The sequence below is a fragment of the Carcharodon carcharias genome (genome assembly GCF_017639515.1).
Source record: "Carcharodon carcharias isolate sCarCar2 chromosome 33 unlocalized genomic scaffold, sCarCar2.pri SUPER_33_unloc_8, whole genome shotgun sequence".
NCBI lineage: Eukaryota > Metazoa > Chordata > Chondrichthyes > Lamniformes > Lamnidae > Carcharodon > Carcharodon carcharias.
Genome location: NW_024470698.1, coordinates 21536 through 40960, shown reverse-complemented (window position 1 = coordinate 40960; position 19425 = coordinate 21536). Strand labels below are relative to the sequence as shown.

Below are 19425 nucleotides of genomic sequence, written 5' to 3'. Positions count from 1 at the left end.
CTGCTTCCAATGCATTTACATTCTTCCTTAAATAAGGTGACCAAACTGTACCCAGTACTCCAGATCTGGTCTCACTAGTGCTGTGTATAACTGAAGCATAACCTCGCTACTTTTGTAATCAAATCCCCTCACAATAAATTATAACATTTTATTAACTTTCCTAATTACGTGCTACACCTGCACACTAGCATTTTGTGAATCATGCGCTAAGACACCCAGATCCCTCTGCACCTCAGAGCTCTGCAATCTCTCACCATTTAGATAATATGCCTCTCTTTATTCTTCCTGCCAGAATGGACAATTTCACATTTGCCCACATTACGCTCCATTTGCCAGATCTTTGCCCACTCACTTAACCTGTCTATATCTTTCTGTAGCCTCCTTTTGTCTTCTTCACAATTTACTTTCCTGTCTATCTTTGTGTCATCAGCAAATTTGGCAACCATCCCATCCCCTCATCCAGCCCATTCATATAAACTGTAAACAGTTGAGGTCCCTGCACTGATCCCTGTGGAACACCACTCATCACATCCTGCCAACCTGAAAAATACCCATTTATACATACTCTCTGCCTCCGATTAGCCAACCAATCTTTTATCCATGTATATGTTACCTTCCATAACATGAGGTTTTATTTTCTGCAATACTCTCTTGCTCTCTCTATTTAGGTCCCTCACTGCCTCTCGTGCTCCCTCTCTTCTCTCTTTCTCTCTATTTCTCATTTGCTCCCTCTAGTTGGCTCCTTTGTGTATGCCTTAAACTGCTAGGTTAATTCTTCTTCCTCTGTCTCTCCAGAGCTATGAAGGGACAGCATTTTAAAACACCATGGAGTCTTCAAAGCAACCCTGAAGATGAGAATGATGAGAATTTCATACCGTTTGTAACGTACGTTATTTCTTGTGCTTTTGGACCAGCAGCTGTCTCATTGGGGGTCAATGCACTGCCTGAAAAATGGACAATGGAGATTGGACAGCTTCACATTCCTGCTTTATGTTTCTAACTGATCTCAGACTGTTAACGAGAAAGACATTAACAAACTTCTTCTGGGTTATTGAGAGGAGGAGATCAGATAGGGTTCCTCCACCTCATCACTGAGGGAGCCTGGCACTGTTGGAGGGTCAGTACTGAGGGAGTGCCGCACTGTTGGAGGGTCAGTACTGAGGGAGTGCGGCACTGTCGGAGGGTCAGTACTGAGGGAGTGCTGAACTGTCAGAGGGTCAGTACTCAGGGAGTGCTGCACTGTCAGAGGATCAGTACTGAGGGAGTTCTGCACAGTCAGAGGATCAGTGCTGAGGTAGTGTTGCACTGTCAGAGTGTCAGTGCTGAGGGAGTGCTGCACTGTCAGAGGGTCAGTACTGAGGGAGTGCTGCACTGTCGGAGGGTCAGTACTGAGGGAGTGCTGCACTGTCAGAGGGTCAGTACTGAGGGAGTGCTGCACTGTCGGAGAGTCAGTATTGAGGGAGTGCTGCACTGTCGGAGGGTCAGTACTGAGGGAGTGCTGCACTGTCAGAGGGTCAGTACTGAGGGAGTGCTGCACTGTCAGAGGGTCAGTACTGAGGGAGTGCTGCATTGGAAACTGAAGGTAGGAAGAGAGAGGTTCAGAAGAGAGTGAAACTGTAAGACGCTGCCAGGCCACACTTAGTGCTCTCCAACCTGACTCTCTCTCTCTAGATAAAAACAAAAAAACTGCAGATGCTGGAAATCCAAAACAAAAGCAGAATTACCTGGAAAAACTCAGCCGGTCTGGCAGCATCGGCGGAGAAGAAAAGAGTCGACGCCTCAAGTCCTCATGACCCTTCAACAGAACAGTTCTGTCGAAGGGTCATGAGGACTCGAGGCGTCGACTCTTTTCTTCTCGGCCGATGCTGCCAGACCTGCTGAGTTTTTCCAGGTAGTTCTGTTTTTGTTTTCTCTCTCTCTCTATCTCATTGTCCTCGCCTTTCTCTCTCCTCCCCTTTCTTTCTCTTTCCTCCCCTTTCTTTCTCTCTCTTTTTCTCTCATCCTCTTTTCTTTCTCTCTCCCTGCCTCCCTTTTTCTCTCTGTTTCCTCCTCTTTTTCCCTCACTGTCGCCCCCCCCTCTCTTTTTGCCCTTTCCATCTCCCATCCCCCCTCTCTCTCTCTCTCTATGTTACCCCATTGCTCTCTTTCCCTCTCTCCAGTTTATTTTTTCTCTCTCTCTCTCTCTCGCTCTGTGTCTGTTTGTGTTAATTTCTAACCCATTGCAGGCGTTCGAAGACAGTCAGCAGGTATGATGCAGAAGCTGGAAGCAGACTGCAAAATCCAGCCATTGTGAGGAACTGGGCTTGTGCGATGGATCATGTGCATCCACTCCAGCACGCAGGGTAAGTCCACACACACACCTGGCTACAGTGGGAGGCTGTGTGTTGGGTCGCTCGCAGGCTAGCTCTGCTGGAGACGCCGGGTCATGTGTGATGTGTGACAGGCTGAGCAGAATGTATTCCTGCTGACCTGGGCTCTAACCTGTGGCCTCCCTCCTCCTCTGCCCCCCCACCCTCCCAGCTCTCTGTTGCTGCTTTGCTCTACAGATAGATAAACCAGCACCAGGAAGTGGGAGGGTGCTGCACGAGAGAGTTTGGGGAGAGGTGGGTTGGGAGAAAGGGTCCTTTGGGGATGGAGGAAGCCAGTCCCCTATAGCATGAGCAGCGTGGTTGGGGGGGGTGGGAGAGAGGGGGAGGGGAGGGGGAGAGTGAAGCAAGAGGAACATGAATCTGGAGCAGCCAAACTTTAGTGGCCATCTGGATCCTGTGGCGTCAGCCAGGAAGATGGGACCAGCCCCCACCCACCTTCCCGCGTCTATACTCAGCTGGGCCAGTAACTTGGGGAATCCAGTTGCTCTGTAAACCCCACCCAGCTCTCTCCTCATCCTGGTTAAGGAAGTGGGGAGAGGCTCCAGGCTAGTGCCCAGAGTTTCTGGAAGGTTTGTGTGTGGACAGGGTGAACCTTGCCTTTGTCTTTCACTCTCGAGTAGCTGGGTGATACTCATGGTCTGAGCTGACACAGGGACAAGGAGTTGAATGGCCTCCTGAGCTGTAAGTTCTCTGACTGCGATGTAAAGTGGGGTGTTGGGTAAGGTAAGCAGAGGATAGCTTGTGCCTCTGGATCCCCTGTCTTCAGGAGAGGACTGGGAGAGGGGGGGAAGGTGAAAAGGGAGTTTCAGCATTGACAGGATCTCCCCGCAGATTGTTGTCTATTCATTGTGCAGTGTTGACCCTTTCCCCTGTAATTGTCTTTTGCAGCCCTCATTGGATGGAATTGTATGAAGAGGCTTCTCCGAGATTGGTAAGCAACACCCCAAGTTTGCAGCACGCAGGTTTGAAGCTGCTACATCTGTGGAGAGGTCTTTGTGCCATTGTGGATGGGGAGGAGTGAAGGGGAGACTGCAGACTGCAGTCCAAGTGTGAGGGGAGTTCTCTTCAATGCTATGAGTTTCACCTTGAGGACAGCGATATGAGCCCTCAGCGCAGGAGCCCGCAGCATGGGAGCCTGCAGTGCTGGAGCCTGCTGCACGGGAGCCCACAGCACTGGAGCTCGGAGCCTGCAGCACAACAGTCTGCTGCATAGGAGCCTGCTGCACGGGGGCCCACAGCACTGGAGCTCAGAGCCTGCAGCATAAGCGTCCGCCGCATAGGAGCCTGCAGTGCAGGAGTTTGCTACATGGGAGCCTGCAGCAACGGAGCCCGCTGCATGGGAGCCTGCAGCAACGGAGCCCGCTGCATGGGAGCCTGCAGTGCTGGAGCCCGCTGCATGGGAGCCTGCAGTGCTGGAGCCCGCTGCATGGGAGCCTGCAGTGCTGGAGGCCGCTGCACGAGAGCCCACAGCACTGGAGCTCGGAGTCTGCAGCACAAGATTCTTTTGCATAGGAGCCTGCTGCACGGGGGCCCACAGCACTGGAGCTCGGAGCCTGCAGCACAAGAGTCCGCTGCACAGGAGCCTGCTGCACAGGAGCCCACAGCACCGGAGCCTGCAGCATAAGCATCCACCGCATAGGAGCCTGCAGTGCTGGAGCCTGCTGCATGGGAGCCTGCAGTGCTGGAGCCTGCTTCATGGGAGCCCGCAGCATAAGTGTCTGCCACATAGGAGCCTGCTACATGGGAGCCTGCTGCATGTGAGCCTGCAGTGCTGGAGCCCGCTGCATGGGAGCCTGCAGCGCTGGAGCCTGCTGCATGGGAGCCTGCAGTGCTGGAGCCTGCTGCATGGGAGCCTGCAACGCTGGAGCCTGCTGCATGGGAGCCTGCAGCGCTGGAGCCTGCTGCATGGGAGCCTGCAGCACCGGAGCCCACTGCATGGGAGCCTGCAGTGCTGGAGCCCGCTGCATGGGAGCCTGCAGCACCGGAGCCCGCTGCATGGGAGCCTGCAGTGCTGGAGCCCGCTGCATGGGAGCCTGCAGCACCGGAGCCCACTGCATGGGAGCCCGCAGCATAAGCGTCTGCCACATAGGAGCCTGCTACATGGGAGCCTGCAGTGCTGGAGCCCGCTGCACGGTAGCCTGCAGTGCTGGAGCGTGCAGTGCTGGAGCCTGCAGTGCTGGAGTCTGCAGTGCTGAAGCCTGCTGCATGGGAGCTTGCTGCACGGGAGCCCAAGCACCAGAGCCTGCAGCATAAGCGTCCGCCACATAGGAGCCTGCTACATGGGAGCCCGCTGCATGCGAGCCTGCAGTGCTGGAGCACGCTGCATGGGAGCCTGCTATACAGGAGCCTGCAGTGCTGGAGTCTGCTGCACGGGAGCCCACAGCACTGGAGCCTGCAGCATAAGCGTCTGCCACATAGGAGCCTGCTGCATGCGAGACTGCAGTGCTGGAGCATGCTTCATGGGAGCCTGCTACACGGGAGCCTGCAGTGCTGGAGTCTGCTGCACGGGAGCCCACAGCACTGGAGCTCGGAGCCTGCAGCAAAAGAGTCCGCCGCATTGGAGCCTGCAGTGCTGCAGCCCACTGCACGGGAGCCTGCTGCACGGGAGCCTGCTGCACGGGAGCCCACAGCACCGGAGCCTGCAGTACTGGAGCCTGCTGCATGGCAGCCTGCAGTGCTGGAGCCTACTGCACGGGAGCCCACAGCACCGGAGCCTACAGCATAAGCGTCTGCTGCATAGGAGCCTGCAGTGCTGGAGCCCGCTCCATGGGAGCCTGCAGTGCTGCAGCCCGCTGCATGGGAGCCTGCAGCACAAGAGTCCACTGCATGCGAGCACACAGTGCTGGAGCTAGTTGCAAGGAGCCTGTTTCACTATGCAAACAACTCCTTACATTTATATAGCACGTTTAGGTATTTGCGAACATATGAATTAGGAGCAGGAGTGGGCATTGGACCCTTTGAGTCTGCTCATCCATTCAATAAGATCATGGCTAATCTGACTGACCTCAACTACACATTCCACCAACCTCGATAACCTTTGACTCCCTTGTTAGTCAAGAATCTATCTACCCCGTCTCAAAAATATTCATTGACCCTGCCTCCTCTGATCTATGGGGCAGGGAGTTCTAAAGACTTACAGCCCTTTGAGAGAAAAATATTTCTTCTCATCTCTGTCTTAAATGGAGGACCCCCTTATTTTTAAACAGTGACTCCTAGTTCTAGTCTCTCCCACAAGGGGAAACATTCTTTCAGCAGCCACCCTGTCAAGTCCCCTCTTGGAAAATATAGTCAAATATCCCAAGGAGTGATTATCAAACAATATTTGACACTTAGCTAAACTAGCAGATTAGGAAAGGTGATTAAAGATTGGTCAGCAGGCTTGGTTTTCAGGAGTATCTTAAAGGATGTACACAGTGATGTCCACCAGGGGTCAGTGAGCATTTCAAAATGAACTGCACTTGCGTACGAGACATTTACAGTTAACACAAGTTCCCTTCGCTGGGGGGACTCGGGTGAGGGTCTCTCGCTGGGGGGACTCGGGTGAGGGTCTCTCACTGGGGGGACTCGGGTGAGGGTCTCTCGCTGGGGGGACATGAGGGAGGGACCCTCGCTTGGGGAATGGTGTCTCAGGGGTTTCTCTCCGGCTGCACTGTCTGTATAAAACATTCCGAGATTGCAATGGGTTTCAGGACATGAGCTCCAGTCATGTTGCTTCACAGGGATCAGGAACAGGAACACCACCTCATTCCCTACCCCTTGAGTGGGGGAGGAGGGGTACAAGAGGCCATTCGGAACAATGCCTACTGCTTTACAACTGGCCAATAACAGCTTCACACTCCTGCTTCCTGGGGACCAGTAACACACCGGGTAATATCTAATATTGTTAGGTAACATAGGACTGAGCAGCAGGAGTAGGCCATTCAGCCCTTCGAGCCTGCTCCGCCATTCATTAAGGTCATGGCTGATCTGGTTGTGGTCTCCACTCCATCTTCCTGTCAGCCCCTCATAACCCTTGACTCCCTTGTCGATCAAAAATCTGTCTAACTCAACCTTGAATATATTAATTGACCCAGCCTCCACTGCTCCCCGGGGAAGACTGACATCCCTCTGAGAGGAAACATTCCTCCTCACTTCCATCTTAAAAGGGAGGCCCCTTATTTGTAAACTGTGCCTGGAAGTTCTTGGCCCCCACAAGAGGAAACACCCTCCTGGTATTCCCTATGTCAAGGCCCCTCAGGGTCTTATATGGTTTCCATAAGGTCACTTCTCATTCTTCTAAACTGCAATGGGTCCAACCTGTTCAACCTTTCATCATAAAATAAGCCCTTTGTCACAGGGATGAGTTGAGTGAACCTTTTTGGAACTGCTTCTGATGCAATTATTTCCTTTCTCAAATAAGGAGACCACAACTGTATGCAATAGTCCAGATGTGGTCTCACCAAGGCCCTGTACAGCTGCAGCAAAACATCCCTACTTTCATATTCCGTTCCCTTTGCAATAAACGCCAACACTCCATTTACCTCCCTAATCACTTGCTGTACCTGCAAACTCACTTTTTGTGATTCATGGACCAGGAAACCATTCTGTGCCACGAGTTCTGCAATCTCTTCCAGTGTAAATAGTTTACTGCTTTTCTGTTCTTCCTGCCAACGTGAACAACCTCACCTTTTCCCACATTACACCCAGGGGGAGGCGGTGGTGTAGTGGTATTGTCACTATAGACGAGTGATCCAGAATCCCAGGCTAATGCTGCAGGGACCCAGATTTCAATCCCACCATGGCAGATTTTGAATTCAGTAAAAATTCAGGTGGAATTTGAATTCAGTAAAAATTGAATTTTTTATTAAAATATCTGGAATTAAGAGTCTAATGGTGACCATGAAACCATTGTCGATTGTCATAAAAACCCATCTGGTTCAGCATGTCCTTTAGGGGGGGAAATCTGCTGTCCTTACTCGGTCTGGCCCTACACGTGACTCCAGACCCACAGCAATGTGGTTGACTCTTAAACTGCCCTCTGAATTGGCCGAGCGAGACACTCAGTTGAATCAAACTGCTAAAAGCAAGTCAATAAGGAATAAAACCGGATGGAGCACCCAGCAACGACCCAGGCACTGGAAACGACAATGGCAATCGCAGCCTTGTCCACCCTGCAAACTTCTCCTTACTAACATCTGGGGCTAGTGCCAAAATTGGGAGAGCTGTCTCACAACTAGTCAAGCAACAGCCTGACATAGTCATCCTCACGGAATCATACCTTACAGATAATGTCCCAGGCACCACCATCACCATCCCTGGGTATGTCCTGTCCCACCAGCAGGACAGAACCAGCAGAGGTGGTGGCACAGTGGTATACAGTCGGGAGGGAGTTGTCCTGGGAGTCCTCAACATGGACTCCGGACCCCATGAAGCCTCATGGTATCAGGTCAAACATGGACTAGGAAACCTCCTGCTGATTACCATCTACCATCCTCCTTCAATTGATGTATCAATGCTTCTCCATGTTGAACACCACTTGGAGGAAACACTGGCAAGGGAGCAGAATGTACTCTGGGTAGGGGAATTCAATGCTCATCACCAGCAGTGTCTCGGTAGCACCACGATTGATCGAGCTAGCCGAGTCCTAAAGGACATAGCTGCTAGACTGGGTCAGTGGCAGATGGCGAGGGAACCAACAAGAGGGAGAACCATACTTGACCTCTTCCTCACCAACCTGCCTGCTGCAGATACATCTGTCCATGACAGTATCGGTAGGAGTGACCACCGCATAATCCTTGTAGAAACAAAGTCCCACCTTCACATTGGGGCTACCCTCCATCATGTTGTGTGCCACTACCACCGTGCCGAATGGGATAGATTTCAAACAGATCGAGCAACTCAAGACTGGGCATCCATGAGGTGCTGTGGGCCATCAGCAGCAGCAGAATTGTACTCGAACACAATCTGTAACCTCATGGCCCAGCAAATCCCCCACTCTACCTTTACCATCAAGCCAGGGATGAATCCTGGTTCAATGAAGAGTGCAGGAGGGCATGCCAGGAGCAGCACCAGGCGTACCTAAAAATGAGGTGTCAACCTGGTGAAGCTATAACACAGGACTACTTGTGTGCCAAACAGCATAAGCAGCAAGTGATAGACAGAGCTAAGCGTTTCAACGGTTTAGTGAACCAACGGATCAGATCTAAGCTCTGCAGTCCTGTCACATCCAATCATGAATGGTGGTGGACAATTAAACAACTCATTGAAGGAGGTAGCTCAATATATATCCCCATCCTCAATGATGGGAGAGCCCAGCACATCAGTGCAAAAGATAAGGCTGAAGCATTTGCAACAATCGTCAGCCAGAAGTGCCGAGTGGATGATCCATCTCGGCCTCCTCCGGAGGTCCCCAGCATCACAGATGCCAGTTTTCAGCCAATTCGATTCACTCCACATGATGTCAAGAAACAGCTGAAGGCACTGGATACTGCAAAGGCTATGGGCTCTGACAATATTCCAGCAATAGTACTGAAGACTTGTGCTCCAGAACTTGCTGTGCCCCTAGCCAAGCTGTTCCAGTACAGCTACAACACTGACATCTACCCAGCAATGTGGAAAATTGCCCAGGTATGTCCTGTACACAAAAAGCAGGACAAATCCAACCCGGTCAATTACCATCCCATCAGTCTACTCTCCATCATCAGTAAGGTAATGGAAGGGGTCATTAATAGTGCTATCAAGCGGCACTTAGCAATAATCTGCTCATTGACGCTCAGTTTGGGTTCCGCCAGGGCCACTCAGCTCCTGACCTCATTACAGCCTTGGTTCAAACATGGACAAAAGAGGTAACTCCCGAGGTGAGGAGAGAGTGACTGCCCTTGACATCAAGGCAGCATTTGACCGAGTGTGGCATCAAGGAGCCCTAGCAACACTGGAGTCAATGGGAATCAGGGGGAAAACTCTCCACTGGTTAGAGTCATGCCCAGCGCAAAGGAAGATGGTTGTGGCTGTTGGAGGTCAATCATCTCAGCTCCAGGACATCACTGCAGGAGTTCCTCAGGGTAGTGTCCTTGGCCCAACCATCTTCAGCTGCTTCATCAATGACCTTCCTTCCATCATAAGGTCAGAAGTGGGGATGTTCGCTGATAGTTGCACAATGTTCAACACCATTCACGACTCCTCAGATACTGAAGCAGTCCATGTCCAAATGCAGCAAGACCTGGACAATATCCAGACTTGGGCTGACAGTGGCAAGTAACATTCATACCACACAAGTGTCAGGCAATAACCATCTCCAACAAGAGAGAATCTAACCATCAGCCCTTGACATTCAATGTCATTACCATCACTGAATCCCCCTGCTATTAACATTCTGGAGGTTACCATTGACCAGAAACTGAACTGCACCAGCCATATAAATACTGTGGCTACAAGAGCAGGTCAGAGGCTGGGAATCCTGTGGCGACTAACTCACCTCCTGACTCCCCAAAGCCTGTCCACCATCTACAAGGCACAAGTCAGGACTATGATGGAATGCTCCCCACTTGCCTGGATGAGTGCAGCTCCCACAACACTCAAGAAGCTCAACACCATCCAAGACAAAGCAGCCCAGCTTGATTGGCACCCCATCCACAAACATTCACTCCCTCCATTACCGACGCACAGTAGCAGCAGTGTGTGTACCATCTACAAGATGCAGGAATTCACCAAGGCTCCTTCCAAACCCACGACCACTACCACCTAGAAGGACAAGGGCAGCAGACACATGGGGACACCACCACCTGGAAGTTCCCCTCCAAGTCGCTCACCATCCTGACTTGGAAATATATCGGCCGTTCCTTCACTGTCGCTGGGTCAAAATCCTGGAACTCCCTCCCTAACAGCGCTGTGGGTGTACCTACACCACATGGACTGCAGCGGTACAAGAAGGCAGCTCACCACCACCTTCTCAAGGGGCAACTAGGGATGGGCAATAAATACTGGGCCCAGCCAGCGACACCCACATCCCATGAATGAATAAAAAAAACTCAATTTTCCAAACTTTTGTCCACTCACTTAACCCTTTGTGGACTCTCTACCTCCTCTTGACAACATATTTTGCTACTATATTAAGGTTTTCTCTCTCTGTTCCTGTGTCTGCAGCTCAGTAGTCAGACTGCCCAAAGACCAAACGTGAAACAGGACATCAGATGTTCTGCTTCTGGCCTGTGTTTGGAGAGGCTGCCTTCACCAAGAGAACTGTATGGCAGGAGGAAAAGGAGGAGGAGGGAAGCTGGTGAGAGACGTGTCATGGCGGTCATCTGTCACCTGGAAGAGCTGAAGAGGAGACAGAAAGGGATTGATCAGTATGAAGCACAGCCTCTGCCTTTTGTAATGTTGCCCCATCAATGCATCCACCCCCCCCCCCCACCGACCGTGCCCTTCCACCAGTGCCCCCGTCTCCCCCTCTCTCACTGTCCACCCTGTACTGCCAGTGCCCCCCGTCTACCCCTTTCTCACTGTCCACCCTGTACTGCCAGTGCCCCTCGTCTCCCCCTCTCTCACTGTCCACACTGTACTGCCAGTGCCCCCCGTCTCTCCCTCTCTCACTGTCCACCCTGTACTGCCAGTGCCCCTCGTCTCCCCCTCTCTCACTGTCCACACTGTACTGCCAGTGCCCCTCGTCTCCCCCTCTCTCACTGTCCACCCTGTACTGCCTGTGCCCCTCGTCTCCCCCTCTCTCACTGTCCACCCTGTACTGCCAGTGCCCCTCGTCTCCCCCACTCTCACTGTCCACACTGTACTGCCAGTGCCCCTCGTCTCCCCCTCTCTCACTGTCCACACTGTACTGCCAGTGCCCCCCCGTCTCTCCCTCTCTCACTGTCCACCCTGTACTGCCAGTGCCCCCGTCTACCCCTCTCTCACTGTCCACCCTGTACTGCCAGTGCCCCCGTCTACCCCTTTCTCACTGTCCACCCTGTACTGCCAGTGCCCCCGTCTACCCCTCTCTCACTGTCCACCCTGTACTGCCAGTGCCCCCGTCTACCCCTCTCTCACTGTCCACCCTGTACTGCCAGTGCCCCTCGTCTCCCCCTCTCTCACTGTCCACCCTGTACTGCCAGTGCCCCCGTCTACCCCTCTCTCACTGTCCACCCTGTACTGCCAGTGCCCCTCGTCTCCCCCTCTCTCACTGTCCACACTGTACTGCCAGTGCCCCTCATCTCCCCCTCTCTCACTGTCCACCCTGTACTTCCAATGCCCCCCGAATCTCCCTGTCCACCCTGTACTGCCAGTGCCCCCCGTCTCCCTCTCTCTCACTGTCCACCCTGTACTGCCAGTGCCCCCCGTCTCCCTCTTTCTCACTGTCCACACTGTACTGCCAGTGCCCCCCGTCTCTCCCTCTCTCACTGTCCACTATGTACTTCCAGTGCCCCCCGAATCTCCCTGTCCACCCTGTACTGCCAGTGCCCCCGGTCTCCCTCTCTCTCACTGTCCACACTGTACTGCCAGTGCCCCCCGTCTCACCCTCTCTCACTGTCTACCCTGTACTGCCAGTGCCCCCCGTCTCCCCCTCTCTCACTGTCCACCCTGTACTGCCAGTGCCCCCCGTCTCACCCTCTCTCACTGTCCACCCTGTACTGCCAGTGCCTCTCCCCCTCTCTCACTGTCCACTCTGTACTGCCAGTGCCCCCCATCTCTCCATCTCTCACTGTCCACCCTGTATTGCCAGTGTTTCCCGCTCTTCCTGCCCCCTTGTGCTGCCCCCTACTCTCTCCCTGCCCCCTCTGTGATAGACTGACTCTAACATGCTGCTGACTTGTGTCCTCAGACTGAAAGCTCAGAGATGGGGTGCGAACAGATCCCAGCGCTTGACACAGGACAATGAGGAGCTGGAGAAGATCAATCCAGGACAACAATCTACAGACAGCACCGGGATAGCAGACTTCATAAACAACACTGATCTGGAAGACAGAGAGTTGGTACAGGCTGTTAATCATTGGCATGAGATTCAGTATACAGTTATAACAATGACCAACCAGCGGGTCCACATATCACCAGTGGGGTTGTGGGTTCAAGACATGAGCTCATATTCCAGAATGACTATCCCAGTGTCAGTGTTGAGGGAGTGCCGCAGTGTCGGAGGGTCAGTACTGAGGGAGCGCTGCACTGTCGGGGTGTCAGTACTGAGGGAGTGCCGCACTGTTGGAGGGTCAGTACTGAGGGAGTGCTGCACTGTCGGAGGGTCAGTACTGAGGGAGTGCTGCACTGTCGGAGGGTCAGTACTGAGGGAATGCCGCACTGTTAGAGGGTCAGTACTGTGGGAGTGCCGCACTGTCAGAGGGTCAGTACTGGGGGAGCGCCGCACTGTCGGAGGGTCAGTACTGAGGGAGTGCCGCACTGTGGGAGGGTCAGTACTGAAGGAGTGCTGCACTGTCGGGGGGTCAGTACTGGGGGAGTGCTGCACTGTCGGAGGGTCAGTACTGAGGGAGTGCCACACTGTCAGAGGGTCAGTACTGGGGGAGCGCCGCACTGTCGGAGGGTCAGTACTGAGGGAGTGCCGCACTGTCAGAGGGTCAGTACTGAGGGAGTGCCGCACTGTCAGAGGGTCAGTACTGAGGGAGTGCTGCACTGTCGGAGGGTCAGTACTGAGGGAGTGCCGCACTGTCAGAGGGTCAGTACTGAGGGAGTGCCGCACTGTCGGAGGGTCAGTACTGAGGGAGTGCCGCACTGTGGGAGGGTCAGTACTGAAGGAGTGCTGCACTGTCGGAGGGTCAGTACTGAGGGAGTGCTGCACTGTCAGAGCATCAGTACTGAGGGAGTGCCGCACTGTCGGAGGGTCAGTACTGAGGGAGTGCCGCACTGTCGGAGGGTCAGTACTGAGGGAGTGCCGCACTGTCGGAGGGTCAGTACTGAGGGAGTGCCACACTGTCGGAGGGTCAGTACTGAGGGAGTGCTGCACTGTCGGAGGGTCAGTACTGAGGGAGTGCCGCACTGTCGGAGGGTCAGTACTGAGGGAGTGCCGCACTGTCGGAGGGTCAGTACTGAGGGAGTGCCGCAGTCAGAGGGTCAGTACTGAGGGAGTGCCGCACTGTCAGAGGGTCAGTACTGAGGGAGTGCCGCACTGTCAGAGGGTCAGTACTGAGGGAGTGCCGCACTGTCGAAGTGTCATATTTCAGATGCGGTATGAAACCATAGAAATTAAGCTATTTGCTGGTGAATCCCAATATGCTAAGGTTAGTTAAAGGTCAGCACTTGCACTGGGCAGTGGCGATCCATTTATCCTTGGAAGCTGGACAGTGGCTCTGAAAGTCTAAATCCATTTCCCATTAGGAACTGGTCCAAGTGCAAACCTGTTATATAATCATAGAAAGTTAGTGGCACAGGAGGAGACCGCTTGGCCTATCATGTCCGCCCCAGCCAAGAAACAAGACCCCCAGCCTCATCCCGCTTTCCAGCATTTGGTCAGTAATCCTGCAGGTTACTGCACTTCAGGTACACATCCTGGTGCCTTTATAATGAGTTGAGGGTTTCTGCCTCTACTACCCTTTCAGGGAGTGAGTTCCAGACACCCACAACCCTCTGGGTGAAATATTTTTTTCTATCTCCCCTGTAATCTTTCTATCAATCACTTTAACTCTATGCCTCCTAGTCACTGACCTCTCTGCTAAAGTAAATAGGCCCTTCCCATCCACTGTATCCAGGCCCCTCACAATGTTGTACATCTCAATCAGATCTCCCCTCAGCCTCCTCTGTCCCAATCAGATCTCCCCTCAGCCTCCTCTCTCCCAATCAGATCTCCCCTCAGCCTCCTCTGTCCCAATCAGATCTCCCCTCAGCCTCCTCTGTCCCAATCAGATCTCCCCTCAGCCTCCTCTGTCTCCCCTCAGCCTCCTCTGTCTCCCCTCAGCCTCCTCTGTCTCCCCTCAGCCTCCTCTGTCCCAATCAGATCTCCCCTCAGCCTCCTCTATCCCATGGAGAACACCCCCAGCCTATCCAATCTTTCCTTATAGCTGTAATTTTCCAGTCCTGGCAACATCCTGGTAAATCTCCCCTGTACCTTCTCGATTACAATCACATCCTTTCTGTAATGTGACCAGGACTGCAGACAGTATTCAAGTTGTGGCCAAACTAATGTTTTATGTAATTCAGCATAACCTCCCTGCTCTTATAGTCCAAGCCTTGGCTAATAAAGGAAAGGATTCCATACACCTTCTTAACCACCTTATCGACCTGCCCTGTAATCTTCAGGGACCTGTGGACATTCACGCTAAGGTCTCTCACTTCCTCTACACTCTCAGTATTCTCCCGTTTATTGTGTATTCCTTTGCCTTGTTTGACCTCCCCAAATGCATCACCTCACACTTCTCTGAGTTGACTTCCACTTACCACTCCTCTGCCCACCTGACCAGTCCATTGATATCTTCCTGCAGTCTATAGCAATCCTCCTCGCTTATCAACGACGCAACCAATTTTTGTGTCGTCCTCAAACTTCTAGATCATTCCCCCTACATTTAGTTCAAATCATTGATATATACCTCAAAAAGCAGGGGACCCAGTACTGAGCCCTGCCAAATCCTATTGGAAACAGCCTTCCAGTCACAAAAACATCCACCAACCGCTACCCTCTGTTCCCTGTCACTGAGCCAGTTTAGTATCCAGCTTGCTACCTTGCCCTGGATCCCATGAGCTTTTATTATTTTAAGGTTTGCCATGTGGAGACTTGTCAAAAACCTTGCTAAAATGCATGTGGACCACATCAACTGCACCATTACCCTCATCAACCCATGTTACTTCCTCAAAAAATTCAATCAAGTGCGTCAGACATGACCGTCCCTTAACAAATCCAGTCTGACCATCCCGGATTAATCCTTGTTTATCCTGTCCCTCAGAACTGATTCCCATAATTTGCCCACTCTCAAGATCATCCTGAGTGGCCTATAATTATTCAGTCTATCCCTGTCTCCCCCTCCCTTTTTAAACAAAGCTACTATGTTAGGAGACCTCCAATCCTCCAGAACCACCTGTATCCAGTGAGGATTGGAAAATGGACGGGTCAGATCTTTGGTGATTTTCTCCCTGGCTTCTTTTAACAGCCTGGGGTACGTTTCATTCAGCCCTGGTGACTTATCCAGTTTCGAGGATGCTAATCCCCTTAATACTTCCTCTTTCCCCATGTTTCTCACATCCGATACTTCACACTCCTCCTCCTTAATTATAATGTCTGCATTGTCCCCCACTTTTGTGAAGACAGATGCAAAGTATTCATTCAGAACTATTCCCACGTATTCCGTCTCCACACACAGGTTACCTTTTTGGTCTTTCATGGGTCATACTCTTTCCCTGGTTTTCCACTTACTCTTAATGTATTAATAAAACATCTTAGGCTGCTCCTTGCTTTTGCTGGCCAATATTCTTTCATGTCCTCTCTTTTGCTTTCCTAATTTGCTTTTTGATTTCACCCCTCCACTTTCTATACTCCTCTCAGCTTTCTGTTGTGTTCTTGGTGTCTGACCTAAGCTTCCCTTTCCTGCCTTACCTTACTTGGTTAACTCCTTGACATCCAGGGGGCTCTAGATTTTGCGGGCCCACCCTTTTTCTTTGTGGGAACATGTTTGTGCTGAACCCCTTGAATCTCTCCATCGAATGCCTCCCTCTGCTCTGACACTGATTTACCCTCTAGTAGCTGTCTCCTGTCCACATCTGTCCACATCCTGTCCACATCTAGTAGCTGTCTCCTGTCCACATCTGTCCACATCCTGTCCACATCTAGTAGCTGTCTCCTGTCCACATCTGTCCACATCCTGTCCACATCTAGTAGCTGTCTCCTGTCCACATCCTGTCCAAATCCAGTAGCTGTCTCCTGTCCACATCTGTCCACATCCTGTCCACATCTAGTAGCTGTCTCCTGTCCACATCCTGTCCAAATCCAGTAGCTGTCTCCTGTCCACATCTGTCCACATCTAGTAGCTGTCTCCTGTCCACATCCTGTCCACATCTAGTAGCTGTCTCCTGTCCACATCTGTCCACATCCTGTCCACATCTAGTAGCTGTCTCCTGTCCACATCCTGTCCAAATCCAGTAGCTGTCTCCTGTCCACATCCTGTCCACATCTAGTAGCTGTCTCCTGTCCACATCTGTTCACATCCTGTCCACATCTAGTAGCTGTCTTCTGTCCACATCTGGCCACATCTAGTAGCTGTCTCCTGTCCACATCCTGTCCACATCTAGTAGCTGTCTCCTGTCCACATCTAGTAGCTGTCTCCTGTCCACATCTAGTAGCTGTCTCCTGTCCACATCTGCTATATCACTCCTCAGCTGAGTAAAATTGACCTTGCCCCAATTTAGAACTTGGACCCTGTCCTATCTTTGTCCCTTTCCATAGTTGTGTTAAAGCTAACGGAATCATGATCACCGCCACCAAAATGTTCTCCCACCGTCGCTCCTTCCACCTGCCCAGCTTCACTTCCTAAAACTAAGTCAGGAACTGCACCTTCTCTTGTTGGACTTGCTACATACAGGCCAAAAAGGTTCTCCTTAATGTATCTCAAGAATTCTGTTCCCAACATTCCTTTCACACTCAAACTATCCCAATAATATTGGGGTAGTTAAAGTCCCCGACTATTACTGCCCTAATATTTCTGCGCTTCTCAGAGATTTGTCTACATATTTGCTCTTCTATCTCCCTCTGACTGGGGGTCTATAGTACACTGCCAGTAGTGTGACTGCCCGTTTCTTGCTCCTAAGCCTGAATTGATGATCCTTCTGACATATCATCCCTCCTCACAGCTGTAATTGTTTCACTCACCAAAATTGTCATCCCTCCCTCCCTTTGTAACCCACCTTTGTATCTCGTCTGAAAGCCCTGTGACCTGGAGTGTTGAGCTGCCATTCCTGTCTCTTTTTAAGCCATGTTTGTATAATAGCTATGAAATCACACTGCCACATTTCTATCTGTGCCCTCAGCTCGTCTGCTTTATTTCCTTGTATTGAAGTATATCCCTTGAGCACCCTCAAACTCTTGTATTTTCTCACTTTTGTCTCTTCTGTCTTCCAGACTCACACTGATTTTTTTTGTCTTCCATTACCATTTCTGATTTTGCCCCATCTGAGTCTATCCACAGGTTCCCATCCCCCTGCCAAACAAATCTAACCACCCCCCCCCCCCAACCCCCCCCCCAACAGCACCTAGCAAACCTCCCAGCGAGGAAACTGGTCCTGGCCCCATTGAGGTGCAAACTGTCTGACATCCCCAGGTCCCACTTCCCCCAGGACTGTAGCCAATACCTGAGGAACCTGAATCTCTTATACCATCTCTCCAGCCATGCATTCATCAACTCTAACCTCCTATTTCTATGTGCATGGCACTGGTAGTAATCCAGAGATTACAACTTCTGAGGTCCTGCTTTTTAATATCTTACTGGCTCCGTAAAATCTGCTATCAGGACCTCATCCCTCTTTCTACCTATGTCATTGACACCATTGTGAAGCACCACCTCTACCTGTTCACTCTTCCCCTTAAGAATGTGCTACAGCCGCTCTGTAATATCCTTGTCCCTGGCACCAAGGAAGCAACACATCATCCTGAGAATTTTTATTATTACGCATTGTTTGATAATTTATTTAAAAACTATTTCTTGTCTTAACCTATATTGCAAGCAAAGTTTCAAACAGTGCATAGGATTAATACACAGTGTAGCAGGGGCTTTACTCTGTATCTAACCCCGTGCTGTACCTGTCCTGGGAGTGTTTGATGGGGACAGTGTAGAAGGAGCTTTACTCTGTATCTAACCCCGTGCTGTACCTGTTCTGGGAGTGTTTGATGGGGACGGTGTTCAGGGAGTTTTACTCTGTATCTAACCCTGGGCTGTACCTGTCCTGGGAATGTTTGATGGGGACAGTGTAGAAGGAGCTTTACTCTGTATCTAACCCCGTGCTGTACCTGTCCTGGGAGTGTTTGATGTGGACAGTGTACAGGGAGCTTTACTCTATCTAACCCCGTGCTGTACCTGTGCTGGGAGTATTTGATGGGGACAGTGTAGAAGGAGCTTTACTCTGTATCTAACCCCGTGCTGTACCTGTCCTGGGAGTGTTTGATGGGGACAGTGTACAGGGAGCTTTACTCTATCTAACCCCGTGCTGTACCTGTCCTGGGAGTGTTTGATGTTCCCACATTCAGGCTGACTTTAATTAAAAAGGGACAAGACCAGTCTAGTTTTCAGTCGGTTTTGATGAAGATTATGCAGAGAATCATTGAACTTGTCTTCTGCAGAATCTGTGGAACTAATTTTATCTTTCAGACATTTTCTGGGACATTTTGAATTTTTTATCATTGCTTGAAGTGAACATTTGTGACAGTTGAGTCTGATTCTTCATTGATGGTCTGTCTTGTGAATCCCGGTTTATCACTGGCAGATATATCACAATATTCTCTCTTCAGTTTTTCCAGCCGCGATGGAATTTTGTGGTTGAGGACCCGCACCCGACTCCATGGGCCAACCCGTTCCTGTCCTGTGAGAGGGCAGAGGCTGAAGAGAAGCAGCCACCAGCCAGCTTCCTGATGGAGCTGGTTTAGCAAGTTGGAGTTCCTGGGAGGTGATGCATCACACTGAGGAGTGAATGATTGGTCACAGGAGACCTGCAACAAGTTGCTTGCAATTTATTGATGCATTTATTGACATTGCATTATTTGTTTCAGAAAGTATGTAACTTGCAGAGGGGAACACGTAGAGTTAGTGCCCCGGCTCTGCTATTTATATTGTTGGGAGTAAAGACTTGTAATTGAAAAGTAATGATTTCTGGATCCATTTTTAGTCGTGGATATGAAGGAAGACTAACTAACATTTCACTCCCACTTCCTATCTGAACGCAAAGCTCTGAGTATGAGTAGCGAGTGGCTTCAGATGCAGCCGGGGTCACAGAGTCAAGGAGAGAGCACTGATACACAATCCTGACCTGTTCCAGTTCCACAATATCTCGGAAACCACAACCAACCATGCATCTCACCTTAAAACATCACTGATCACTGCCTGTCGTCCCTGGATAACCCTCACACCCCTGCACACTGGGATCTCCCTCACACCCCTGCACACTGGGATCT

The 19425-nt window shown here is 51.3% G+C and overlaps 1 protein-coding gene across 1 annotated transcript; it reads left to right on the top strand.

Annotated features, from left to right (window-relative positions):
- The first annotated feature begins 799 nt into the window (after positions 1-799).
- LOC121274175 lies at positions 800-18900 on the top strand. Its single transcript, XM_041181376.1, has 6 exons — positions 800-885; positions 2226-2342; positions 3258-3300; positions 10491-10693; positions 12157-12307; positions 18766-18900. The coding sequence occupies exons 1-6, from the start codon at positions 800-802 to the stop codon at positions 18898-18900; spliced, it is 735 nt and encodes a 244-aa protein (XP_041037310.1).
- The last annotated feature ends 525 nt before the right edge of the window (positions 18901-19425 follow it).

Bases quoted from the DNA above. Each gene is read 5' to 3' on its own strand.
- LOC121274175 (XM_041181376.1), top strand. From the start codon at position 800: ATGAAGGGACAGCATTTTAAAACACCATGGAGTCTTCAAAGCAACCCT. The intron at 2,343-3,257 runs GTAAGTCCACAC...TGTCTTTTGCAG, and splicing joins CATCCACTCCAGCACGCAGG to CCCTCATTGGATGGAATTGT. The intron at 3,301-10,490 runs GTAAGCAACACC...CTGTGTCTGCAG, and splicing joins AAGAGGCTTCTCCGAGATTG to CTCAGTAGTCAGACTGCCCA.